We start from the raw sequence: 27,420 nt of genomic DNA, 5'->3' as shown, positions 1-27,420 counted from the left end.
TATTTGAGCGCGTTTTGGTATTCCATTTTAGTTTACTTATTGTGTTTGCTTGTATATCTTTGTATAGCGTTTAGTGGTTGCTCCAGGGGTTATAATAAACCTACGTAACTCTTTACAGTCTGTTTCGAATCGGTATTTTACCACTTCAAGTTGAGTGTTGAGACCCTGCCATCATATAGGTCCCTCTGTCCTCCCCTGAATGTTGTTGTCTTTTATCATCTACATACATGGAAAACTACATCAGACAACGTTATCATTAAAGTACACGAGGGCCTAGTCTATTATATTTTTTCAGGTATTTCTGTTGCTCTTCCTTTATTCCTGATGTTCAGAATTTCTTTCTAGCATCATTTCCCCGTGTCTGAAGAACTTCCTTCAGCAACCATCTTAGGGTAGATCTGCGGGCCACACATTCTATAAGTTTTGCTTCATCTGAGAATGTCTTTATTTCTCCTTAATTCTTGAAGGGTATTTTTGCTGGAGATAGAATTCTGGGTTGACAGCTCTTTTCTTTCAGCATATTAACAATGTTTTGCACTTCCTTTGGGCTCACAGTTTTGATAAGAAATCTGCCGTTGTCTGAACCGTTTTTCCCCATAAGTAATGAACTGTTTTTCTCTGACAGCTTTCCAGATTTTTTTGTCTATAGTTTTCAGCAGTGTGTTTATGACGCGTGGGATTGTGTTTCCTTGGATTTCTCTCCTTTGAGGTTTGCTAATGGTAGGATTATGCATTTCACAGAATTTGAGAAGTTTTCAGCCATTATTTATTCAAATATTTGTTTTGTAATACATTCTTCCTCTTCCCCTTCTGGGACATGACTGTTAGATCTTTTGGTATTTTCCCACAGTCTCTGAGGCTCTTTGCGTTACAAAATATTTTTACTCTCTGCAGTTTGAATTGGGTAACTTCTATTGCTCTATCCTCAAGTACACTGACTCATTCCTCTGTCATATCCATTCTGCTCTTGAGCCTATCCAGTGAGTTCTTAAAGTTTCTGTTATTATGTTTTTCAGTTCTAAAATTTCCGTTTGGTCCTTTTTAAAAATGTGTCTTCTGTTTCTTGCTGAGACCATCTTTCCATTAGTTGTCAGAGTTTTTGCCCTTACTTTATGGAGTATTTTTATAATAGCTGCTTTAAGATCATTGTCAGTTAATTCCAACATACGTGCTATCTCAGTCTTGTTGTCTGTTGGTTGTATTTGCCTGGAGGAGTTGAGATTTTCCTGGTTCTTGGTATGCCAAGTAATTTTGGACTGTATCCTGGACACTTTGATATTATCCTATGACACTTTGGATCTTGTTTAAATGCTATGGAGAAGGTCATTATTTTTGTTTGATCACGTAATAAACCCTGTTGGGTTCCGGCTGCAAGTTCCCATGTGCCTGTGGAGTGCGGTTCAATGTCAGGTCCATTTTCAAAGCCTGTGCAGTCCTATTCCGACCAACAACCCGGTGGCACGTCTGGGACCTGGACATTGGTCCACCTCATAAGTCAGTTCCCAGAACCTATGGTGTTGTTTAGGGTCGGATCCACTCATGCACAGCTCAAGCTCGAGCCCAGGAGATTCCAATCAGCTTTCTGATGCCAGTTCCCCGAGCTCTGCTGTCTCTGCCATCTTCTTAGCCCTCCCCAGTTTCCTGTGGCTCCCCGTTAAGACTCTCTGGCCAGAAAGCTGGGGCTTTATTGACCCTGCTCTCTTGCATACTTCCTGCAACTGCACTCCTGAGAGGGACCAAAAGAGGAAAGAGCAATGGGGTTTCACCCTCCTTCCCGGGACCACAGCACCTCCAACTACACAGCCAGGCTCCCCTCTCAGAGTTTTAGGTGTCTGTGGGCTGCCATGGGCTGGCGAGTGAGAACACGGAGAAAAGAAAAAGGAAATAGGAAAGAAAAATGAGGCGTTGGCTTGGCTCTGAGCATTCGGAAATGCTTTTTCTGTCCTTGAGCTATAGCAACAGGGCTTGTCTCGAGCTCTGTCTGTCTGCACCCAGTGCTTACTTCTGGGGTTTGACCTGCCTTGTGTCTAGGCTGAGGAATACCGCAGAATGAAGAGTAAACTCTGCGGGTTTGCTGAACCTCCCATTCTAGTCTTCTTCCCCAGTCTGCGTGCTGTTATTTACTTTCCAGGGTCCTCAGCTGTCTGCTGGAGGGTCTCAGGCAGGGGTGGGTGAGACCTGATTCCTGTCAGTTGCTCTGGGCATGTGAGAATTGTTGGGGGCAGGATCTCTGTCCCTCTCTCTATGAAATTCCTCTTCAGCTGGGATCTGACAGAGCAGGAATTTCAGTCTAAAGATCTCAAGTTTTGGCTGGGCCCAATTTTTTCCTTCAGCCCAGGATGTTCAGGGATGACACAGCCAGGCTGGGCCCCTGAGCAATGCCCTCTGCTTTCTGTTGTTGTTGTTTTTTTTTTGAGGTGGGGGGACAGGAGCAGATAAACCCTTCAGAGCCTTTGCCCAGATCACAGTAGGCGGTTCTTGCAGCTGGGACCAGTTCCTCCTACTTGGACAGTGAGGAGTCCAGTCAACACTGAGGCCAGGAGGGGGCTGGCCGCCAGCTCCAGTCTGGGGAGGCCTGTGTTTGGGGCTTGTGCTCAGTGTGCGGGGACGCCCTCCTGCCTCTGTCCTGTGGGACCTCTCCGACTTTTAATCGGCTTGCTTCTGGCTCCGCATAGATGAAGAATTTTTGCCAGAGCAATAACGGTTTATCAGCAATAACGGTTTATCTGTCTGCTGGCTTGCGTGTCTCAGACTGTTACTGAATTAAGTTTTATGTATGAAGACTCTTAAATAAAATAATGTCATTGTGTTTATTTGGATCTTGGCCTTAAAGTGCATTTTTGAGTGTGCACATCATTCTTCTTAAACCAGGGCCTCCTTCATCAGGGGATTTATCTTCACTTTGAGAAACGTCTGCTAAAGCCGGCTGGGCCAACGTCTTCCTGCTTAGAGCCAGAGCTGCAGGAGTGAGGGGTCTGGCTTGTCCTCAGGCAGCTCATAGTCAGGGGGATGGGGACAAAAGACCAGCCAAAAAGTGTTGCAAAGACAGCATCAATGGGTGCTACAAGAGGATGCTATTCTTTTTTTTTTTTTTTTTGAAACAGAGTCTCGCTCTGTCGCCCAGGCTGGAGTGCAGTGGCGTGATCTCAGCTCACTGCAACCTCTGCCTCCTGGGTTCACACCATTCTCCTGCCTCAGCCTCCCGAGTAGCTGGGACTACAGGTGCCCGACACCATGTCCAGCTAATTTTTTGTATTTTTAGTAGAGATGGGGTTTCACTGTGTTAGCCAGGATGGTCTCGATCTCCTGACCTCATGATCTGCCCACCTTAGCCTCCCAAAGTGCTGGGATTACAGGTGTGAGCCACCGCACCTGGCCCACAAGGATTCTTAAAAGTAGAAGATGGAGGCAGAAGTTCAGAGTCAGAGAGAGGTCGGAAGATGGAGGAAGGGGCCACAAGCCAAGGAGTGTAGGTGACCTCTAAAGGCTGGAAAAAACAAGGAAACATTCTCCTTAGAGCTTCCAGAAGGAATGCAGCCCTCCTCACACCTTGATTTTAGCTCAGTGAGACCCACTGTGGACTTCAGATCTCTAGAACTTTGTCAGATAATAAATTTGTGTTTTTTAAGCTACTACATTTGCAGTAATTTGTTACAGCTATAGAAACTAACACAGCCACCACTGATATTTGGTGACCATTTTTCCATCTTGTTACATATATGTCACTACTCATAAGTGAGATTATGTCACCTGTGCTATTTGTATCCCCTTCTTTAGGTTTATGCTTTTGCTGTCTCTTTTGCCGTCTTGACTGGAGCACTCGCTTCATTTATTTTCACTCTGGTCTATAATTATGAAGCCTCGAAGGCTGTGAACTTGCTTCTGGTGGCTTTGGTCTCATCCACAGGTTCTGACCTGCTGAATTCTCACTGTCATCATTTTAAAAAGACTGATGATTTTGAGTCCAGTAACCTAAGAGCTATTTAGAGGAACGTTGAAAAAACTTCCAAGTGGTTGGATTTCAGGTTGTTAAACTTTGTGTTGAATCCTAGTACAATCCAAATGTTTTCAGACCTTAGCCTCTCTGGGTTTAAATTGGGTCTTGTCAGCATTTACATCTGCATCTTGCCATTCCAGTGATGCCCCACCCCTAACCAGTGCAGATCTCAGCTTCCTACAAGGGCTTGTGAATGTCTCCTTCCCAACCCCTCTAGCATTTCTAGGCATCTCCCAGTTCCGTAGAACCCATCCACACCCCTCCTGCCAGGTGTGTATTCTGGGCATCCCTGGTTCTGCAGGTGTCCATCTGTTCAGGCTGCTATAACAAAATATCACAGACTGGGTGTTTAGAAACAACAGAAGTTTATTTCTCACAGTTTTGGAGGCTGGACATGTGAGATCAGGGTGCCAGTGGATTTGGTGTCTGGTGAGGGCTGCTTCCTTGCTCACCGCTGGTACCTTCTTGGTGTGTTTGTACACGGTGGAGGGTGCACAGGCTCCCTGGGCCTCTCTGAAAAGGGCACTAATCCCATTAATGGGGGCCCCACCCTCACAACCTCATCACCTTCCAAATGCCCACTTCACAGCATCACCTTGGGGGTTAGCATTTCAACACAGGAATTTTAGGGGGTCATAAACATTCAGACCACAGCACAGGGTGTCAGACACCTTCCACAGCTGCCAAACTAGGAAGAGCTCATCTCCACGGAGGCTTGGCAGGGCCAGGCCCACCACTGAGTTAGGAGTGAAGGGGGCAACCTGGGTTCCCCGAGCCTCGGGGAATTTCTAAAATTGCCTTTGTCTCCTGGTGCTTGCTCAGCTTCTATGAATGTCAGGTGGGCTGCTGAAGGAGCACAGAATCTGCGTTGCAGGGTCACTGTGGCACGAGGGGACCGTGGCCTCTGGTGCTATGGAAACTGGAGCAGCTGGGGCTGGCCAGAGAGAGGCCGAGGAGGAGGTCGTGGAGATCTCACGGGCCCTGAGGAGGAGGGACAGAGGCCATGGGCATTGGTGCGTGGGAGGGAGCAGCAGAGGCCGGCCTGCTGAGAAGGGCTGTGAGGGGAAGGGAGGTCCTGTAGCTGGAGCGGAAGCAGAGTCTTCTTGTTCAGGATTGGAGAGACCCAGGCCTGTGGCTGGGCTGAAAGAGGACTTGAGAGAGGAGGAGGCTGAAGACACAGTAGGGGAAGGGAGAAGGGACTTGTGGAGAGCCCCGAGGGAGCTGGTGGTAGGCAGTGGGTTGTCTCGGCTCAGAGCAGGAGCTCTCCGTCCTCTGGGATTATAGTGGAAGGCACTGGGGGCACTCTGCCAGTGACTTCATCAGTAGGGGTGGGGAGTTGGCATCATGCCCCATGATGCAAAGGCCCAAGTCACCCTGGAGAGGGAAGCTGGGGTCTTGAGGGAGGGTCCTGGGAGACATGGGGCCTCAGGGTATTGGGGAAGGGAACGGTCAAGAGAAAGATGGCAGGCTGTGCGGAGGGCCTTCTGGCTGGATAGCACCAGCAGGGAGCGGAGCAGAGGGGGTCCCCCTACCAACTTCACCTCTTGGTTCTTGGTGCCGAGAAGCAGCAATCTTAGGTTTCGGCATTGCCGGGCAGGTGCGGTGGGAGGCTACAGGTGACAGGCTTGGGGGATTCAGGCCAGGCAGGCAGGGGAGGCCGGGATCAATTTTTGTAAATGTTTCCCCATGCTTGTAAAGAATATCCATTTGCTTTCAGCTGTAAGTTGTCAGATCCACCTAGAAATCAATCCAGCCCATTTCCCGATTAAATGAGTCCGTGCCGCTCTGCCGTGGTCTAGGAGACCTGTCACCCGCTGGGAGTGGCCGTTAACATTTCCCCGTGACAGGGTTGTTGGGCCACTTGTGCTTCTAACCACGGCAGATGCTGCAGCCCTTGGTTTGTAAAGCGTGGTGACTGTGTGTTTTCGCCAAGGCTTGTCAATACAACAGGAGTTTCGAGTCATTTAGTACTTGCTCTGAATTCTAGTTTGATGATGCTACAGACGCCCTGCTTTCTGGGTTTGCAGTTTTCTCTGTCTCTCTTTCAGCATGTTTCAGGCATGTCTTACCGACGGCATGCCTTGTTTGTTCAGTCTCAGTCTGGTTGATCTTTAACTGCAGTGTTAAACCTGTTGACAGCTGTGTCAGTGATACTAGTGGCCTGTCCTTTGTTTGGCTGCACCTCCGCATCTTTATGCTTGACGTGTCCCACGTCCGCCCTGGGGGTAGGCAGGCAGCTGGTCTCCCCAGGCACCACCCTCCTGGCCCTCGGGGCGCAGCAGCCCCTCTCTGCCCACCGCTTCTCCCTCCTGCCCTCAGCCCAGGCTGCCCCTGGGGACCTTACCCACTGAGCCCATCTCCACCAGCCTTGCAGCTCTTCCTTACTCGAGTCGATGCCACAGGTCCTCTTCGCCACACTTGCTCCCTGCCTCTACCACTGTCTCCCGCCCCCTGCCTTCCTTGATGAATGGCTGGGTCAAACCCCATCCCTCCTCCCTTACTTTCCTGCCTCTGAGCAGGGGCCCCAGCCTCGCTGAAGGATCTACTTTGACATTCCTGACTGCTGGGCCCTGCAGGCAGCATTCCCCCTTGGGACCTTCCCTCTCCCTGCTTATCCGCCCCCTTGCTCACCCACCTCCCCCTCCTCCGAGCACAGACAGGCTCAGGCATCGCCCCGCCCGCCCGTCCCTGGAGCTCCGGCTGCCCCCGGGTCCTGCCATTGTCAGCATTCTCAGAAGCACAGCCCCTTCCTCCACCTCCTCCATGGCTCTCTGGCATCACCCAAAGCGTCTGCTGAGGTCCCACAGACCACAGAGGTGTGGATCCTGTGGTCAATCGCCTGTCCCCATAGCTCGGGCCTCCCCCATCCTCCTGCTTCACCCTCACTGCCTCGTCCGAGGCACCGCCAGCTCCTCGGTTTGCTCTTGGTCTCCTGGGCTCTCCTCTGCACCTTGGCACGTGCCGTGTGGCTGAGCAGGACCCTCGGTCTCCTGGACCACAGCCAGAAAGGCATTTCCTCTTGCAACGGGATGTCCTGGGTTGGAGGAGCCTTCCCTCCTCAGCCTCCTTCCACAGCCCCACGTGTCTCCGCACCTCCCCTGCTCCCAGCACAGGCCCCACTAGTGGTTTTTATCGGAATTTGGAAGGGCTTTTGTGGGTGTGTGTGGAAGGTGGCCTTGGTGGCTGCTCCTAAATCCCTTCCAGAGCCTCCAGCTTCTCCTACGGCGACTCTCACTTGCGGGACTGCCCCTGCCGCCGTGGGCGGGGCTCCTGTGCCCTGCTCAGAGTGTTCCGGACCAGCCTGGGACTCTGTGTCCTGAGACTGTGGTGGTTGCAGGGAACTGGCTCACCCATGTGCTTCAGGGTGGAAGTTGGACTGGAGCGTGGAAGTGCCACCCCACATCCGAGAGATGGGACCAGCACCCGGACTATGAGAGTGAGGGCTGCCTGGTCAGGCTACAGGGCACCTCGGATCAGTCAGGGGCCTGGGACACATAAGGGACCAACAGAAGGGAGTTGACGAAGGCATGACTCACACAGAGCCGAGGGCAGGACAAGGGAGCCTGCAGGGTTCGCAAGCTGGGGGCTACCACAGGGGAGCTGTGCCCACCACTGAGAAAAAAAAAACCTTCTCTCTCTCCCCAGCCCTGGTTTCCTGTCGGTGCCCCCTTCACCCAGGGAGAGCCAGTCCATCAGGTCAGCCTACTGGGCTGCAGGAGAGGGCAGAAGGTGAAGGGGGTGGGGAGCCCGGCAGAGACCCCCCAGCCCAGAACATCAGCCTGGAAGGAAGGGAGGCAGGGACCTTGTTCTTCTCCACGTCTTTTCAAAGCCAGGTTTCCTTTCTAATGCGGAACCTGTTTACTCAGCCAGGCCTAGTGCCAGACGATCTTGGGCTCTGAGGATGACAGACAAGCCCAGCAGCCTCCAGTAGGGTGCTCAGGGCCTGATTTTGAAGTGGAAATAATGATCCATGCAGCCAGTGGGAACCTGCCAAGTTCCCCACAAGACCGTTCACCTGGAGGCAGTGGATGAGAGCGACGGGAGGGCGGGCCTCCATGCCCAGGACTGTTCGCCTGGAGGCAGTGGATGAGAGCGACGGGAGGCCTCCATGCCCAGGACCGTTCGCCTGGAGNGGAGGCAGTGGATGAGAGCGACGGGAGGCCTCCATGCCCAGGACCGTTCGCCTGGAGGCAGTAGATGAGAGCGATGGGAGGCCTCCATGCCCAGGACCGTTCACCTGGAGGCAGTGGATGAGAGCGACGGGAGGCCTCCATGCCGGGAGTCTGCACACTGACTCTTCCTTCCTTCTTGAGACCGCCTCCGAGGCGCTCAGCCTTTGGGGTGGAAGAGTTGCCCTGTTGAGTGTATACAAGACCTATGTCTACTGGAGACTCAGTGAGGGAACTGAAGGATTTTTCAGGGAAAATGTTGACATTTCCTGCTGACCCTAGAAAGCAAGCCCCTCCGCTTGGCCAGCAGGGAGCTTCTCTGGCAGCAGGGGCAGGGCCGGCTTGGGAGCTGGGCACACGGGGCAGAGGCCACGCTGCGGATGTGGGTGCAGCCCTGCGGGGAAGCTGCAGTGGGGGCGGGGGAAGGGCTTGGGGTGGCCCTTCCACTCCCCAAGTCTGTGGGTGCCCAATCTCCAGGCCTCCATTCCTGACCTCCACAAGCTGCCTCCTTGGGCCACATGGGTGGGCCAGACTTGCTTGGGTGCTCAGCATCCTTGGGTCAGGTTGACCCTGGCACCCCCTGGGGGGGTCTGCTGGGGCAGCTCTCGGAGCCTGGACAGAGCTTCTAGCCATGTACCCATCTTCCCTGTTCATAGGATTGAGTTGCCAAAGGAAGGGCGTTCATGACAATGAATTGGCTGGCTGGATGTGTTTCTGGGCTGTCGGGTCTGACTACAGGCTGCACACCTTCCTCAACACCATTCACCCAGTGCCCAGTCATGGTTTTTCTTTTTGAAACAGGGTCTTTTTCTGTCACCAGGCTGGAGTGCAGTGGCACCATCTTAGCTCACTGCAGCCTGGACCTTCAGGGTTTAGGTGCTTCTCCCACCTCAGCCTCCCAAGTAGCTGGGACCACAGGCAGGCACCACCACACTCAGCTACTTTTTAAATTATTTGTAGCGATGAGGCTTCACTCTGCTGGTCTGGAACTCCTGGGCTCAAGCAATCCTCCCGCCTCAGCCTCCCAAACTGCTGGGATTGCAGGCCCCAGTTCCCAGTCATTAAGTGGAATGTTTTGAGATGCACCAATACTTTAAAACAAACAAACAAACAAACAAACAAAAAACCACCCTGGCCGGGCGCGGGGCCTACACCTGCAATCCCAGCATTTTGGGAGGCAGAGGCGGGCAGATCACCAGGTCAGAAGTTCGAGACCAGCCTAGCCAACATGGTGAAACCCATCTCTACTAAAAAAATACAAAAAAAAAAAAAAAAAATAGGTTAGCTGGGCGCGATGGCACGCACCTGTAATCACAGCTACTTGGGAGGCTGAGACACGAGAATCACTTGAACCCGGGAGGCGGAGGTTGCAGTGAGCCCAGATCACGCCAGTGCACTCCAGCCTGGGTGACAGAGCGAGACTCCGTCTCAAGAAAAATGAACACCAGACAGACAGAAAACCCGCCCCGGAATATGCCAGCTCCGGTGCTTGTCTTGGGCTGGGATCTGTGGGGCACTGGCCTGAGCTGGCCTCGCAGTGGGAGGCTGATGTCCCATGCTTGTCCCGGGCTATGGCCCGGAGGCGCTGGCACACTCCAGTCCACGTGCGAAGCCCATGTTCCCTATCTGCCTAGCTCAGCACACGGCCCTGACTCACTGCAGTTAGCAGGGAAAATACTCTTCACGTTGAGATGTCAGTTTTCACTTCAAGCCTCATTTCTGATCCGTAAACAAAGCCTGCAAGAATCAGAGGCTCCTCATGCGGGAGTCAGCTAATTAATCTGACTTTCCTCAAGGAAGGCACAGGCCTCCGCCTCTTTTGTGAAGATTAGCACTTTTTAAGGAGTGCGTCTGTCAGGACAAAGCAACACAATAATGTTCCTTATTTTGGGGCAGCAGAGGAAAGTGGGGCCAGATTGTCGTCCCCGTGGACAAGGAGGAGCGGCTTCAGGTTAGCACTTACACGAGTGCTGTGAGTGAGAAGTCGTGGCCGTCACCGAGGTGAGTTGATGGCTGTAGGAAAGATGCTTCCCACCTTCTCCCCCCCACAACAGAGGATGTCCCAAGCCCAGGGGACCGGCCAGCGTAGCTCCTGACAACCTCTAGGAAGACAGGACGGCTTCTCTTTCGATGACAAAACTGACCTCAACTCACTTAAGCAGAAGACAATTCAAGGCAGGCTATTGGGGGGCTGGGGCTGGAGGCCTGGAAATGGGGTGCCTTGGAGGGCCCCAGCCAGGACCTGAGGAAGCCGTCTGGGCAGTGGTCTGCTCTCCAGGGCTGTGTGGGAGCTTGGATTGGCCCTGCTCACAACGGGCTTCTCTCTCAGATGTATCTTGCAAGGAGAGAGAGTCACCTTGGGCAAGCCGACTCCCACCCACCCAGGCCCCTTACTGACAGTCCTTCTAGACTGTTCCCAAAGGCATGGCTGGCTGTCCCTAGCATACATGGGACCCTGGGCACATATTTCTTGCAGAGCTTCTGTCTATATAGACAATTTGATTAAAAAATTTATAACAAGATTCATGAGCCCACATGGGGAATAGCAAGATGTATCAAGGAAGATTTAGGGGACGGGGAGGGGAGGCGTGAACACATTTGCTCACTGTCTGCTCAGTGAACGCAGCGACCCTCGTTGCCACTCAGGCTCAGGAGCCATCTCTTCCTGTTCTTTAGGGTCGAGTGTGCTGTCCCAGCTAATTTTGTGTTTATATCTCCCACAGCTGGGGTGTGTGTGGGGGGAATAGCAATGCTGTTATTGCTCACAATGTGGGGCTCTTTGGAACCTGTTTGTATGGAGATGCTGTATATCTTCTTGCCCCGCATTCCCCAGCCCCATGTATTTAGTGCTGGTTATGGCATTTCTCCTGACTCTGCCACTTCTGTCTTCCCCCCGGGAATGCTGGCTTCCGTCGTTCCCTTGCAGGTGGTTACCGTGCTTCATTAACGATGACCACCCATATGGATCTCGCCCAGAGTGTGCAAGAAACTGTGAGCCATAGGTCCTCATCTGGTCATGGTAAATTCAATGTTTGGGCCAGGTGTGGTGGCTTACATCTGTAATCCCAGCATTTTGGGAGACCAAGGCAGTAGGATTACTTGAACCCAGGAGTTTAAAATCAGCCCTGGTAACATAGCAAGACCTCATCTCTACAAATTTTTTTTAAATTAGCTAGCTGTTGTGGCACACATCTACGGTCCCAGCTACTTGGGAGGCTGAGTCGGGAGGATCGCTTGAGCCCAGGGGGTCCAGGCTGCAGTGAGCTGTGTTTGAGTCACTGTACTGCAGTGAGTGACACAGTACGATCCTGTCTCAAAAAAAAAAAAATGCCATTTGGACCTTTCTAGCGTAAGGGAAGAACCACTCATCTTGAAGCCTCATCTTCCCCATCGGTCCTGAGGCTATTACTTCTGCACTCCCAGAATTCAACCTCGTTGAATGGTGGGCACACTCCCACCTTCCACACTCTGCCACCGGCAGGCAGAATGACAAGAGAAGAGGGATCCCAGTTGTGACAGGCATTCCATCCCTCTGCAGACCAGCCTGGGAGAGCATGACGTCCAGCACGGCTGGGAGGCAAGAGAGGACACGGGGGAAGGGTCGCGGCATGGCAGGGCAGCAGCTTCCCTCTGAAATCTCTCCATGCGGGTGGGTGCAGCCGGCCCTGGAAGACTGCCCGGAAATGGCACGGAACCTTTGAGGGTGTGGGCTACGGCCCTGGGCACCAGTGACGGGCACAGAGCAAAGGATGTCTGCTGCCATTGCCCACCCCGAACACCAGAGCCCGGGGGTGGCACCACAGCTGATGCACGAGTCTGCGAGTGCCACTCAGGCTTGCGGCTTGGGCAGCCGTATCCCAGAGCCCTGCACTCATTCTGTGTGACGTGAGCGGAAATCATCAAAACCCCGTGTCAGCATCGTGCTGGTGGCTCCACCCTGCTCACACCTATGAAGGAAGTACTCTTCTGGCCAGTGAGGGTTGTTTGCTCCTCAAGCCACTCACCTGAGACCTGAAGCAACCTCATAGTCACAGCCCTAGAGCTCCTGGGGCATCCAGTGGGCCCCGTGCACAGGGTAGAGGGTTGGAGAGTGCCCTGAAGGGAACAGCAGGGCACACAGAGGGCAGCTCAGGCATGGGCCCTCTGCACAAGAGCGTTGCCCTGGCTACACGGTTCTCCCTGGTGTTCCTGGAACACGCCAGGCTGGCTTCCTTCTCAGGGCCTCTGTACTTGCTGCCCCATCCCTGGAACCTACCACCTTCTACAGGACCTGCTCCCTGGACACCGGGGATGCAGTGGTGAAGCCGGGTGCCTCCATTCCAGGCAAAGGCAGCCAATGTGAAGAATGGACTGGCCAGAGAGCACTGAGGGACGCTGGGGCCCAGTTTTATTTATATGTGTTTAAATTTTGAATTTTGAAATGACTTTAGATCTATGCTGTTTTGGAAAAATTGCAAGAAAAGTTGCAAAAATAGCATAGATTTCCTCTATGCCCTTCACCCAGCTTCCTCTGTATGCAACTGTAGAACAAGGACTAGAACCAGGAACTTTGAAGTTTGATACTAAACATTGTTACTTAGTGTCTTAGTTGTAGTCTAGTTTGCCATTGCTGTAATGGAATACCTGAGACTGGGTAATTTATAAAGAAAAGAAGTTTATTTAGCTCATGGTTCTGCAGGCTGGGAAGTTCAAGAGCATGGCCCTGGCTTCTGGTGAGGGCTTTTGTGCTGTGTCATAACATGGTGGAGAAGGTCAAAGGGAAAGCCGATGTATGCAAAGAAGGAAAACCCAAGGAGTGTCCTGGTTTTATAACAACCCAGTCTCGGGAACTAATCAAGTCTCTTCAGAGCAGGAATTCCCTCACTACCTCGAGAACAGTATCAAGCCACTCATGAGGGATCTGCCTTCACGGTTCAAATACCTCCCACCAGGCCCCACCTTCCAACATTGCCACACTGGGGACCAAATTTCTTGTTCTTTTTTTTTGAGATAGAGTCTCGCTCAGTCGCCCAGGCTGGAGTGCAGTGGCCGGATCTCAGCTCACTGCAAGCTCCGCCTCCCGGGTTCACGCCATTCTCCTGCCTCAGCCTCCCGAGTAGCTGGGACTACAGGCACTGCCACCACACCTGGCTAATTTTTTGTATTTTTGGTAGAGATGGGGTTTCACTGTGTTAGCCAGGATGGTCTCGATCTCCTGACCTCGTGAGATCTTGGCCTCGGCCTCCCAAAGTGCTGGGATTACAGGCGTGAGCCACTGCGCCCGGCCACTGGGGATCAAACTTCAAGATGAGTTTTGGTGGGAACAAACCAATCACATTCTCACCGAAGCACTCCAGTCTGCACTGAATGTTGTCAGTCTTCCGACTCATGTCTGTTGTCTGGTTCAGGCTCCCACTCGGAATCCCACGTGGCATTTACTTGTTGTGTCTCTCTTGTTTCCTCCCATCTGAGGTTTCATGACCTGGATGTTTTCGAAGGGGACTGGTCAGCTGTTTTGTAGACGGAGCCTCCACATGGGTTTTTCTGGTGTGCCTTGAACTGGATTGAGCTTGCGTGTCTCTGGCAGGACTGTCACAGAAGCACTGCACCCTCCACAGGGCATCACGCTGGGATTATCACACTGGGGTGTCCAGCTGTCTCCTGCTGTCAGTGATGCCCTTCTTCATTCGGCTAAGGTGTTACTGACCGGATTCTCCCCAGTAAAGTTACCATTTTTCCCATTGCAACGAATAAATCTCCCGTGGGTAGCTGCTATGACATGATGTGACATTCTGTTTCTTGTTATCCTTCTCTAACTGTAGCTTCCATGGATGCTGTACCTGCAGCAGTCCTTACTGTGCTGTTGCCGACGGAGTTTACTACCATGATATTCTGTCTCATCATTTCTTTTACATTTTTAGTTGAATTCCCTTGTGAGAAAGAGCTGCCCTTCCCCTCCTGCCTATTATTCATTATTTGTTTCTGCCAGTACTGATTTGTGGATATTTATTTTATTCAATGGGTTCTAACTTGTTACTATCATTATTTATTGTTGTGTTCAAATTACCGCAGATTTGACCACTGAAAGCATGCTGTGCTTGGGTGTGATTTCACATGGGGCGGTGGGACAGGCCTTCTCTGAGCAGGGAGTGTGGGGGTGAGCAGAGCCCCGCAGGAGGGGCACAGTCCTGTGGCAGTGAGAACTGGCTCGGGGGGCTTCAGTCTGCTCTTGGGGAAGGCCTGGTATGCACAAGGTCAGCACCTGGTCTGAGCTGCCACCTGCTCACCTGTCTGGTTTCTTGTGGGGGCCCTGAGATCCCGGGCTTGGCACTGCCGGAGGGTGGGGCTATGCTGTGGTATGGATGCCATGCTGTGCTGTGCTGTGCAGGCAGGGGTACTGGACATAAGCCTGATGTGGCCTTTCATACCCGGGGGCGCCACCATCTCCCAGGGTGACACCTGGTGGCCTTGTCCCCTGTGAGGACCAGGATTTGTGGGGCACCTGATCCCACCAGTTCAGTGTCCCTGAATCTGTAGTGGCATCTCGGGAGGGTAGGTGCACCTGAGCCTGCCTGCATTCTGGATACGGCACCTTTGGTCATTGCTGGCCTTGCTGCTCAGGCTCTCCAGTGGGCCAACCACCCACAGAAGGGCCTAGGGCCCCAGGGGCTGCTGTCCTGGCTGTAGAATAAATAACCATCCTAGAGTCACCAGTGTGGGCTCACCAGTGCTGGGGCCCTGCCCCCACCAACCCCGGCCGCCCCCGGATCCACCCTGGATGGGTGGGGCACGGGCTGGGCAGTGTCTGAAGGCCTGCAGAGCAGCCTGGCCACAGCCCAGACAACCTGGCCCTCACAGCCCTGGCTCTTCCCATAAATAAACCAGACAGGATCCTTCGTCAGATGGCATGGCCTGATTTTTGTTTTGGGAACTCTGGACAGAAGGGGAAGCAGACAGCCTCAGGCCCGGCAGGGCTGCCCGCCCGGGAGTGGCAGCTGGGCAGGCGGGCAGAGGACGGTCGGCGGTCAGCCTGCCCTGGATAGCACAGTGGGCCCCAGAGATCACAGCAGGAAAAGAAGCCCAATTCGAAGGAAGCCAGAGTCAGGCAGTGCCCAGGCTGTGTGTGTGCATGAGGCCTGAGGGGTCCTGAGAGGGGCCTGTGGCCCAGGGACCTGGGGAAATGACAGCCTGTGATGGAAAGTGAAAGGGGGGTGTTGTCTGCCTGGGAAAATTGCCTGATCTGGGCTCCCTTGCACAAGCGGACATGGAGGACACGCCCCCCTGAGTCGCACCATCGGCTCCCAACTGCAGCCCCCTCGGGGGGAACAGAGGCTTCGAGAGAGGAAAGGCTGATCCTTGTTGCACAGTGGAGTTGGGGGGACTGGTGTTGGGTGCGCTGTGTCCCAGCCTGTGCTCTCCCCACGGGAGTTTCTGTCAGTTCCTGCTTCTGAAGGGCACATCTGTTGGGTAGTGTGTCTTCCCCACACTGCTGGGAGCCAGCCCAGCAACCTTTTTCCCGCCACGGCCGTGACTCCCGCTACACTGCCCCTGCCCCTGCCCCTGCCCCGGCCCTGACAGACGTGTGGTAAGGGAATTCTGGGTAGAGGGCGAGGCTGCAGGCTCCTTGCCCACCAAACCCACCTTCGCCTGCCAGCCAGGCAGCTGGGCCCTTGGTGGGCACTGGTTTCCCTCTGAGCACCCGGCCCCTCCTGGAGGAGCACGCCACGTGGGAAGGAGCAGACCCTGCCTCCCGGGTCCCCGAGACTGGGGACTTCCTCTCCGGGCTGAGCTGCCCTGGAAAGGGTATTGGATGCTGTTCAAAACATGCCACACATCTAGAATTGCATGCCCCGTCTTCCAACAGCTGCGTCGACTCAGCCTGGGGATCGCCCAGAAAATTCTGGGGTGCAGTGGGCATGGGGAGTGCCCCCCCACAGGAGCCTTAGCCAGCCTCTCTGCAGGAATGTGAGACACCAGCCTCAGCTGGCCCCAGGCGTGGGCTCTGGAGCAGGGCTCCTGCTGGACCGTGAGAGAGTGACCTCTGCCATTGGCGGAGGGGTCCTGAGGCCTGCCTACCACCCGCCGGCTGGGCGTGAGTGCAGGCACAGGGAGACGAGCATACTGCCCAGCCAGTGGGTGTCCCTGTGTGAGAATGCCCGGTTCAGAAGGAAGGGTGAGATGGGCATCCCATGTGGCCAGCCCTGGGTGGGCTCCACCTTCCCTGGAGTGGCAGCTTTTCCTCCGTGCCGGATTTCTGGCCCCTGGGGAGTGATTCTGGCAGTGACCTTCCGGCCTGTCCAGAGTGGCTCCCCAAGGAACAGCCCGCCCAGCTCTGGCCACCGGACCCTGCCAGCAGCCTGCTCCGACTCTGTGTGGCCTTGGCGCCTAGAGGCAATTATGGGCTGAGTGGCGCCCTCCCCACACCCCCAATTCCTTTGTTGAGGTCCTAAACTCCCGTAGATAAGGATGTTGGCTGTATTAGGAGGCAGGGTCTTTAAAGAGATAATTAACTGAAAATGAGGTCACTGATTCAACAGTGACTGTTGTCACAGAATGACTGGTATCTTCCCAAGAAGAATCCATTAGGACAGAAGTACACATGGGGGGAAAGACGCTATCGACAAGCCGAGGAGCGAGGTCTCGAGAGAAACCTCCCCTGCCCACACCTTGATTTTAGAGATCTGGCCTCCAGGACTATGAGAGAATGGGTTCTGCTGTCCAAGCCCCAGGCTGTGCTGCCCTGTGACGGCTGCCCGAGCAACTAGGGAAGGCGCCGGCCCTGGCCTCCTGTGGGCGGGGATGCTGGCAGTCTCCCTGGGTGGCATCTCCTGGTGGAGGTGGGTGAGCCTGCTGTGAACGCTGAGGGACCGTCCCGGGTCCCCAGGCCCGTAGTTCCTGGAGTGTGGCCTTGCAGGCTTTGGTTGCTCTCCAGCTTGAGTCCCCTGGGGAATCTGGTATGGAAGCACATGTTGGCAACTCCCAGACACGGGCCCCTGCCACCCCAGCCCCCAGAGCAGACAGACCCACCGTGCCGGCTCTGTCTCTGGGGGTGCTGGTGCTCAGGGTGCTGGGCTCCCGGGGCTGGTCGGGGGAGGGGAGGGCAGTGTGTACAGGCCTCCAAGGAGGCAGAGAGGCTGGCAGGGAACAGCTGCGCAAAGGTGTTAGGTTCCAGTTGGTGTGGGCGGCCGCAGGGCCAGGTGCCAGCCCAGGGAAGGGCCTGTCGACAGGGTGGTTTTTTTTTTTTTTTTTTTTTTCTGAGACAGTATCTCACTCTGTAGCCCAAGCTGGAGTGCAGCGGCGCCATCTCAGCTCACTGCAACTTCCACCTTCCGGGCTCAAGCGATTCCTGTGCCTCAGCCTCCCGAGAAGCTGGGATGACAGGCACAGGCCACCATGCCCCGCTAATTTTTTCTATTTTGGTAGAGACGGGGTTTCACCATGTTGTCCAGGGTGGTTTCAAACTCCTGACCTCAGGTGATCTGCCCGCCTCGGCCTCCCAACGTGCCGGGATTCCAGGCGTGAGCCACCGCGCCCGGCCTGTTGACAGGATCTTGAAGGGGGAAGTTGGACCTCATTCCATGAGCTCTCCTCCACCACACGCCTCAAGGCCACAATCCGCTGTGGTCCAGCTGGTGAGACATGGAAGCTCAGAAAGAAAAATCTCCCTTTTTGATAGTTTGGCACATGTTCCTGCGGCACGAGTCATTTTTCTTCTTTAGTCGAGAGCGCCCTGTTATTTATGTGAATGTTAATTTGTGACTGGGGACATTCCCCGACGTGGTCTTCATGCTGAACAAGACCTGGGAAATGTCAGCCAGAGCATCTGGCAGGGACGAGTGTCAGTTCTCATGATAAATAGGCAGGCCTGTTGCAGTCCCAGGGTCTGGGTCTGACCCACTGACCTCTGTGTCCTGGCTGGCTCTGGCTGGCCAGCTCTGTTTCCTGGAGGCTACCCCGGCACTGGTGTGTGCAGGAGCCATGGAGATGGGGGAGCTGGCTGCAGAGGGCTGAGTGTGGGACATTCTGGACAGGCCAGGTCCCGAGGGAGCCTCTCAAGCATTGCTTGATTTAGCAGAAGGCCGCCTGGCTGGCCCTGCGCTGGCCCCATGAGGCTTTCTTGTCGGCATCTTGTTTATTCCGTTTTTCCCCTTATCTTTCTCTCTTTGCCCTCCCCCTTCCCCTCTCTACTATCTTCACATGAATTGGCTGTTTTGCTATATACCCTTTGTAAAAATGTAAAACAAAACAAAACAAAATACAGAAAATACTAATAAAAAGTGAAACTCACCCCCGATCGTAACACGGCTGACCCTTTGTTACGCGTTTCCTCACGACTGTCATGCCACGACCATCATGATGGCAGTGGTGCTGCCGGTCGGCTGATTTATCAGCTGCTGTGCCCAGCGCTCTCCACGCAGTATCTCGCTCAGCCCTACATCAGCCGTGGAAGCTCTGTTGTTATCCCCAATCAACCCGGCAGACACTGGCCACAGGGAGGCCACTCAGCGAGCCAGAGGTGAAGTAAGCATTGGAATTGAGGCAGAGTGACTCAGAGGCCACATGCTTCACTGTTAGGCCGTGCTGACGTTGGGCACAGAGGTAGACTTGATTTTACCTAAGGAGACCACACTGGAGCTGGGCTTGCCTTCTTCGGTCACCAATATGTCAGGGGTGTGTCCGTTCCTTACGTGGTCAAAAATCTGTGAAACTCTTTTAGCCTAGCAAAAATCTGTAAATTTGTAAAATTATTTTGCAGGGCATAGAGTGTTTTTGAAATAATCTGACTGGTTGGGAGTGGTGGTTCACCCCTGTAATCCCAGCACTTTGGGAGGCTGAGGTGGGAGGATCACCTGAGGTGGGTCAGGAGTTCGAGACCAGCCTGGCCAACATGGTGAAACCTCTCTCTACTAAAAATTAGCTGGGCATGGTGGGGTGCACCTGTAATCCCAGCTAGTTGGGAGGCTGAGGCAGGAGTATCGCTTGAATCCGGGAGGCAGAGGTCGCAGTGAGCTGAGCTTATGCCACTGCACTCCAGCGTGGGCGACAGAGCAAGATGCTGTCTCCAAAATAATGATAATAATAATAATGTGATCCTTTTTGTTTGTTTGTTTGTTTGTTGGGGCGGAGTCCCACTCTGTGGCCCAGACTGGAGTGCAGTGATGTAATCTTGGCTCACTGCAACCTCTGCCTCCTGCGTTCAAGCAATTCTCCTGCCTCAGTCTCCCGAGCAGCTGGGACCACAGGCGCACACCACCACACCCAGCTAATTTTTGTGTTTTTAGTAGAGACAGGATTTCACTATATTGGCCAGGCTGGTCTCGAACTCCTGGCCTTGTGATCTGCCCGCCTCAGCCTCCCAAAGTGCTGGGATTACAGGCATGAGCCGCCGCGCCTGGCTGGGTTTTGGTTTTTTAAGACAGGCTATCTCTCTGTCTCCCAGGCTGGAGTGTCCAAAATAATATTAATAATAATAATCTGACTATTTATTTATTTTGTTTATTTGCTTGGCTTTTGGTTTTGGTTTTTTTGAGACAGGGTCTCTCTCCGTCTCCCAAGTTGGAACTCAGTGACATGATCTTGGTTCACTGCAACTCTGCCTCCTGGGTTCAAGTGATTCTCCTGCCTCAGCCCCCTGAGTAGCTGGGATTACAGGTGTGGACCACCATGCCTGGCTCATTTTGTATTTTTAGTAGAGACGGGGTTTCGCCATGTTGGCCAGGCTGGTCTCAAACTCCTGACTGCCTCAGCCTCCCAGAGTGCTGGGATCACATCATGCCCAGCCTACATTTATTGTTATAACATATATTTGTTCTTACTTCTGTCATCTAATTTATGTTTTCTGTCTTTCTGGATTTTTTTTTTTTTTTTTTTGCTGTTTTTCTAGTCTGCCATATTTTCTATATGGTCTATGTTCAGTAATTTGGAAAGTATACATTAGTTTTACTAGTTGTGACTTTTCTGATTTTGAGTAGAATTCTTCAACTTGTATCTATTGACTTTAGAAACTTATCAATAGCTGTTGATCCTAACTGAAGATTAGGAAACAAATACAATTAAACTGCAATTCCTTTTTTCTTCCTCTACTCTTTGTCTGAGTTTTTTGGGCTTGTTTGGCAATTTTTTGCCCGCCCCCATTTATTAAAGTTAAATTATGAATAGTTTATATATTACATAGCTTTTTTCCCCCAGAATATATGCTAAATGTCTTCTTGTAATCCTAATTATCCCTGTAGCGTAGGTGTAGAGGGCAATTCCACTAGTTCGACCTGTGAGGTCCCCACCTGCCAGGTGACTCAGTTTTAAAATCAAGTCCAGGCTGCATGAAATGGCAGGTGGCGGGTGCTGGGGAGGGAGACAGAGGAAGACACTGGGGGTACGCTCAGGGGCAGAGGACTGCCAGGACCCCATGGAAGGCCTTGTGTGCCGGGAGACGGCCTTGACTTTTATTTTGTAGAAGTGGGTTTCTGGTTTTTGGTTTGGTGCTTTCTCCTGGAGCTCTCCTTGGTCCTAGTAGAGTTTTAGAAGGACAAACGGCACCTGCCGACGCGAGCAGGGTTTCTTTTTGGGGTGATGAATAAACAGGATAAACAGTAATTCACAGGTTACCTAGTCCAGCTCCTCAGTTTGCAGAAGAGGGAACTGGGGGCCTGCAAGGGGACAGGACTGACCATGACCACATTGGAAACCAGGTCCCCTGGCTCAGCGTCCAGTGCTCTCCCTGCCTACCTCGCCCCCCTGCCCTGCCCTTCAAAGTGGAGTCTAGCTTTCCTTAGAGCCTCGCTGGGCATGTGACTGTCGGGGCTCCTTGGTCCTGTCGGAGATTGGCTCTGGCCAGCTTAGGCCAAAAAAGAGACTTTTCTGGAGTAAAGGTCTGTAGGGCCTGAAACCGGGTCCAGGGAAGGGTAGAGCGGCCAGGCAAAGTCATTAGGTTCTGTGGAGCTCAGAGGCACCTCTGTTGTGGTCACTGTGCTCCACAGAACCCTGGAAGGCCCAGCTCCAGCCATAGCTTCAAGACAGAGCCCTGGACAAGGGGTCACTCTCCAAGGGGAAGGAGGGGAGTGGCTGGCATCTGGCGAGGACTCCATGAAACACAGAGGAGGAGCCAGTGGCGATGCAGGTGAGGACGGCTGTTTCCTAACGCCATGGACAGCTCCTGCCCGCCGGCGTTCCTTTTGGAAAAGTGGGAAAGTCAGTATGTGAAATCCTCTGGGACGCTGAACTGTGAAGGAGGCCATGGTGGTGAGGACGGAGGGGCTCAGATCCCACTCAGTGATATTTCCCGCTCCTGGGACTGTTCAGTGGCGAGGGGTCCAGCCCCCTTCCCTGAAAGCTCCCCAGGTTGTTAGAGACCTCCCTGGGGAGCTGGGAGGGGCAAGAGAGTGCCCGAGCAGGCTCTGAGGAGGCGCCCTGGGAGCTGCAGGCACTGTGCAGCTCTCCGTGTGAGACTGTCGTTCCACCAGGTGGCTCCCACCAGGCGGCAGGGGAGGCTGCCTGGCCACTGCCCCATTGCCCAGCAGAATCTCCCGGGTCCATTACCAAGAGGAAGAAGGGGAGAAAGAATCTTGGAGTTAGAATACTTTCCGGAACGGGAATCTTAGCAGATGCCAGCATTTAGGGGACTTTTTTGGCGAGTGTGCATGCTGTGTATTTCAGAGGGAGGTGAGTTTGAGGGCAACAGGGACTTGCTTCCTTGTCCCTTGGCAAAGTCTGGGTGCCTCTGTGCATGGACCTTTGTGCTTCTTATGCTTTGTGCCTTCCACGCCTGATTGTTGCCATTGCAACCTTGGCACACACCTGACAGTCTTTGTGCTGGAGGTTGACAAGGTTGAGTGACAGACCAGGTCCCAGTCATGCACAGATGGGAGCAGCTGCGGCTTCCATGGGAGGGGCAGTGAGGCCCAGCCAGCCTGGGTGTTCTGCAGAGGGGAGCAGGATGCATGCCTGTGTTTCCCGTGAACCCCTAACTTCCAGGGTGTCTGTGGTTGAATACTTAAAAATTCAGAGTAACAGAACTGTTAAGCCTTTGGATCTTTATACACTTTTAACATCTCGTTGCCATTTCTAGTAACTACCATCAATCCAACTGCAAAGGAGCAGGTTCTATAGGAGGAGGAGGCAGGGCAGGCGTTGTGTAACTCACCAGGATCTGAATGTCGGCGGCTTTACTGGATGACCCAGGTCTGCCAGGCTCTGGGCCCCTGCAGTGGCACCTGAGGGTCAGGGATAGAGCCCTCCCCATGGTCCTCTCTCCATCCCCCAGGGAGAGCCTGGCTGGGTTTGCCAGACATCCACAGACTTCAAGAGCAGAGCAGGACTCACAGTGAGAGCCAGGTCTGGGTGTCAACCTTTCTGCAAGACCCCAGGCTGGACAGCTGTGGGGTTGGACAGACAGGCCGGCTCCCAACTGAGTGCTAGTGTGCTTCTGGAGTTTCTTGAATATTTATTGAGTGGGGAGAGGAAACGGATTCCAATTAATAAAAATTGCATGTAAAAACAGATACATGACACTGGCAGCAGGAAAATCAAAGTCCTGGAAAAAATGCAGCAAAACCTAGCTCACATGTTGTGCTTTGCTCCCCTGTCAATTTTCTTGTGTTTTTTTTTTGACAGATCATGCCTGGGATGCATATTAAAGTGTTTGAAAATCAGGGGATAAAATGATCTCCACCTCTTTTGTGAGATGCCCGCCGCCCCGCGCAATTTTCTGGCCGGTGGTCTTGGCTGGTGGTCTTGGGGTGGTCAGCCTTGGTCTCGGGGCAGGTGCCGCCATATTCATCAGTCCAGCATGCGTGTGCACATCACACAGTGGTCCACAGAGACGGGCGGGGCTGTGAGGAGCGTGTTGAGTGTCTGCGTTTGAGAATGCCACCGCTCGGAGGCTTCTGGCTGTGTGAGGAAGCCTGAGCCCAGGCCCTGCTTCACAGGGACCCCAGTGTGCTTCTGTGCCCTCCGGGGAGTCTCCTGCAAGGATGCCCTTCTAGGAGGCAAGGCCCAGGGCAGCATCAGATGGAGCTAGTGCCATTGGCTCAGCCCAGAGATTGTCCTCAGGGAGGCAGCCAGGGAGGGGAGTCTGACCCTGCTGGTCAGGGAGACCCCAAACTCTCCTGGGTTGTTCCGGCCAGAGGGTACTGCCCATCCCCAGGCTGAGCCTGGCCTCATCGTTACACTAGGTCCCTCCAGAATAACCCCACGGCCTCAGGTCTGTGGCATGGAGGCTCCCGGCCTGGGCTGCAAGGTCCCCCAGAAGATGGGGCTGCCATAAGGGGTCCTCATGTCCCAGTGTCCTGCCCTAACTGGCTCCATCGGCCCAGTCTGGCCCAGGGGCCTGTCTGGGAGATGCCCTTTCCGCACAGGTGTGGGCTCTGATTCCTAGAACGTGTGTGTCCGCAGCCTGTCTGCCCACCTAGGCCTCAGTTTCCTCATTTGGAAAGCAAGCTGGCTGGATGAAGTCACTTGGGTGGAGGCGTGGCATGGTTCTCAGCGTCTGCCAGGCTGCATGTGCTCCTGTGTGAGTGTGCACGGGAAAGGGCGACCGGCCTCATGTACAGGCGAGTCACTGGACGCTTGGGGAGCTTGACACCTTGCCTGAGGTCACCTGGCCAGATAGAAAGGGTGCCAGGAACTCAGAACTTCACACTCCAGGACAGCTTGTCCGCTGCCACCCCCAAGGTTAATTCCTGCACTTCATCGAATGAGTTTCGGTAATAAGATGGATTTGAGGCACCAGCCTCCCCTACACCGCACACCGGGACCGTCAGTGCCGGACCCTCCCAACTCCTGCACTGGTAAACACACTGCGCCCGTGCCAGTGGACAGGGACGGCTGTGGTCTCCCCGCCTGCCTGCTCGGTGCCTCCCTTGGGGGGCATGGCCTCTGGCTTTGGGGTCATCGGTTCGCTCATCCCACAGGCATCTGCTGAGTCTCTGCCAGGCCTAGTTGGGCCCTGAGACCCAGGGATGAGTCAGAAGCGTGGGGCCTGCAGGGTTCCCACCCCCCCTCCACTCTCCTCCCACAGCCCTGATGACCTCCTTCCCCGACCTCAGTCTTGCCCTGGTAACTCTGGTTCCCCCCTTCTCCTCAGCCTCTTCCCCAGAAGCCCAGGATGCCCGAGCCCAGAGTGTCCTGCACTCCTTGCCCTTCTTCTCATGCCCCTCGGAGAACGGCACCCGCTTTGCTGGCCACCCACCGGGACCCTGAATTAGTTTTCTGCGGCTGCTGTAAGAAAGTACTCAAAACAGCAGGAATTCGTCCTCTCGGCTCTGAGGCCGGAAGTCCGAAGTCAGTATAACCTGACCCAGATCCAGGCGTCGGCAGGGGCTGCACTCCCTCTGGAGCCTCCGGGGGAGGACACTTTCTGGCCTCTGCCAGCTCCCGGGGGCTGCCAGCGTTCCTTGGCTTGAGGTCGCATTGCTCCAATCGCCAAGGCTGGCATCTGGCATCCTCCCTGTCTGCCCATGGCCTCGTCCTCTGCGCGTCTGCCTAATCCCCCTCCACTCCCCCCGTAAGGAAGTGGACAAGCGACTGCATTCAGGGTCCAGCCAGCCCCAGAGCCCACCTGATCACACCCGCAGAGTCTCTTTCCACCATGTCCTGCTACCCTCACAGCTGCCAGGGACGGGGGCCTGGGTAACTTTGGGGGCCGTCTTTTTCAGCCAGCCACAGACCGGGAAGCCCACCTGGGTGCTGCCTCCTCCCTCCCATCTCAACCGGATCTACCCTACCACGTCCTGTCCATTCCACTCCTCACCTCCCTCATATCTGCCACTTGTCCCTGTCTCTCATGCTCCCGTCTGGACCATTATCCCTCTCCCAGGTGCCTGCAATGCCTTCTCCCCAGGACCCCAGACCCATTTTTGTTCTTCAGCCCATTCTCCCTGCGGCAGCCACCATGCTCTGAACAGGAATCAGATCAAGGCTCCCCCAGAAGCCCCGGGCTGCCTACAACCCTCCCTCACCAGCCCCCTGAGTGACAGGCCACCGGGCACTGTGCCTTCGATGCTCCTGTCCACCCACCTGGTCAGCGGTTCCTACCAGCTGTGCTCCGTCCATCTCCCCAGCCGTGGCATGCGCGGTGTCCTCTGTCTGGAGCACGGATTCTCCCTCCAGCTCTTTGCCTGGCCGGTGCAAAGGGATTGGGTCGGTTTGGGTAGATGTCATCTCCTGCTGGAGGCATCCTTCATTCCGGAGCCAGGCCTGATGCTGGGCTCTGTGTTCCTCCAGGCCCTGCACTTCCACCAGCCCCTGCCTGGCACATCAGCTTCCCAAGGGCATCTCCAGCCTCCCTCCCTACTTGAGGCTAGAGGCAGCCGCCCAGCAGGCCCTTGGGGACACTGACTGCATCTCGGTCTGCAGGGGCTCCCAGCCAGCAACAGGATGGTGCTCACCGAGCACCTCAGGTCAGGCAGAAGGAGGGCAGCCCGTACGCCACTGTGCCCCCTGCCCCAGCCAGGATGATGATGTGGCAGAGGCCATCACCAGATTACTTCGGGGGTGCATGGTTTTTGCACATCCAGATGGCAGGTGCCAGGGGCTACCCACCGGAGGGCACACTCCTGACTGGACAGGGGACCCTGGCCAGTGCTGGCTAAGCTTTGGAGCATCGATGGGTGCTGGAAATGCCAGCTTTTCTGATTTTCAAGAGAGTCTGGAAATCTGGTCATTTGTATGAACTCTCCTGTTTCTTAAGTTTGAGCAACGAATTCAAGCTTTTAAAATCCATTGCATGGGTCATAAGTGAGTGTTCTGAAGGAAACAGTCTGAAGGCTGGACACAGTGTGAGTTTCCAGTGTGAGACTTTGGTTTATGAATAATGGACTAAAAGATAAAAGTGTGGGAACTGGAGTGGTCATGGGATGGGTGGACCTGGTGGTGCCAGCAGGCTGGATGTCAGGGGAGGGCTGGGGAGGGCAGGGGAGGGCAGGCTGGATGGCAGGGGAGGGCAGGGAAGGGCAAGCTGGACAGCAGGGGTGGGCAGGCTGGATGGCAGGGGAGGGCAGGGGAGGTGAGGGGGGCTGAGTCAGGCCTCAAAGGGAGAACACAGGTTTACCAGATGGCCGAGTTAGGGGTGGGGTGGTGGGGAATGGGGATTCCTGAGTTGACAGCATGGTGGGTTCAGGGGCTGGGTGGCTCGGCAGGGTGCACACAGCCCAGTGAGGAGCATGGGGTGTGCAAGCCAGGGTCTGGGAGGGTGGGGCAGGTCAGGAGCCTGAATGCCAGCACACAGAGCAGCCTGAGTTCCAACGGAAATGAGGGCCCAGCGAGGAGTTTGTAGTAAGGGAGGGCGCTGGCTGGCCCAGGGGTTCGGGGCATCAGTTCAGCTGCCTGTAGAGTCTGGGCTGGTGGCTGACACAGATAGCAGGAGAGAGTGGGGGGCAGTGGGGACTGGAGCCAGCTGCAGGGGCGTGTGTTCCGTCCAAGACCCGCTGTGGTCAGGGCCTGCGTTTTCCAAGGAAAGCTGGGATTCCGTGTTCAAGACATGAAATCTCATCATTCTGAGTGTTAGCTTCAGAGCTTTAAAAACGTTGTTTGGCCCGAATGGAACATGTCTGTGGGCAGATTCAACCCCCGGCCGACTGTTCTGACCTTTGTCTTGGACTCTGGGCTCCTGGGAGCGGGGGCAGCTCTTGGCCCGTATTTGATGCACTTTGGTGGGTGCCCTCTGGGGACACGCACAGGCCCACGGCTGCCCTCGAATGTCTCCAGGCATCTCTGGACAGTTATGACTTTATAAACACAGTAACTTTTCTGAAAGCAGAGAGGGTTGGCGTACAGGGGTGGAGACGACCCAGACAGAGGCCCCGTTCCTAGACAGGGCGGAGGGCGGGGGGGGCCTCGGGGGCCACATGCTCACGCCCTCCGGCCAGCCCAGGCTTCAAGCTGAGCACCAGCTGGGGTGCTGGGCAGGGTCCTCAGGTGGGAGGTACTCCCTGAGGGAGGGGGTCTCCTCGCTGTTCCCCTTCCTTGGTGTTCAGTGTGCTGGAAATCTGATCATGCTCTTTGTCCTGCAGGCTGGTCTGATTCGGATGGAGGAGGAGGAGTTCTTCATCGAACCCTTGGAGAAGGGGCTGGCGGCACAGGAGGCTGAGCAAGGCCGCGTGCACGTGGTGTATCGCCGGCCCCCCAAGTCCCCTCCTCTAGTGGGGCCACAGGCCCTGGACACAGGTGAGGCTACTGCAGGTGGGCAGGCTGTGTGGAGAGCCCCCTGAGGCCCGAGTCCCCAGGGGAGCATCCCAGAGACTCAGGCAGCTCTCCGAAGACCAGCTTCGCCGCTGAGGC

General features: G+C 54.6%; 1 protein-coding gene across 2 annotated transcripts in view; it reads left to right on the top strand.

The window, feature by feature from the left end:
- The window catches only part of ADAMTS2 (ADAM metallopeptidase with thrombospondin type 1 motif 2), a 230,117-nt gene that overhangs the window by 38,420 nt on the left and 164,277 nt on the right, over positions 1-27,420 (top strand). For both annotated transcript variants that reach the window (XM_025388450.1, XM_025388451.1), the window contains exon 3: positions 27,153-27,306. In XM_025388450.1, coding sequence (XP_025244235.1) covers positions 27,153-27,306 — 154 coding nt within the window. The remainder of the gene's footprint in view (positions 1-27,152; positions 27,307-27,420) is intronic.

This window comes from Theropithecus gelada, chromosome 6, assembly GCF_003255815.1.
Source record: "Theropithecus gelada isolate Dixy chromosome 6, Tgel_1.0, whole genome shotgun sequence".
Taxonomy (NCBI): Eukaryota; Metazoa; Chordata; class Mammalia; order Primates; family Cercopithecidae; genus Theropithecus; species Theropithecus gelada.
The sequence above is the reverse complement of the archived record's forward strand: the minus strand, read 5'-3'. Positions and strand labels throughout refer to the sequence as shown.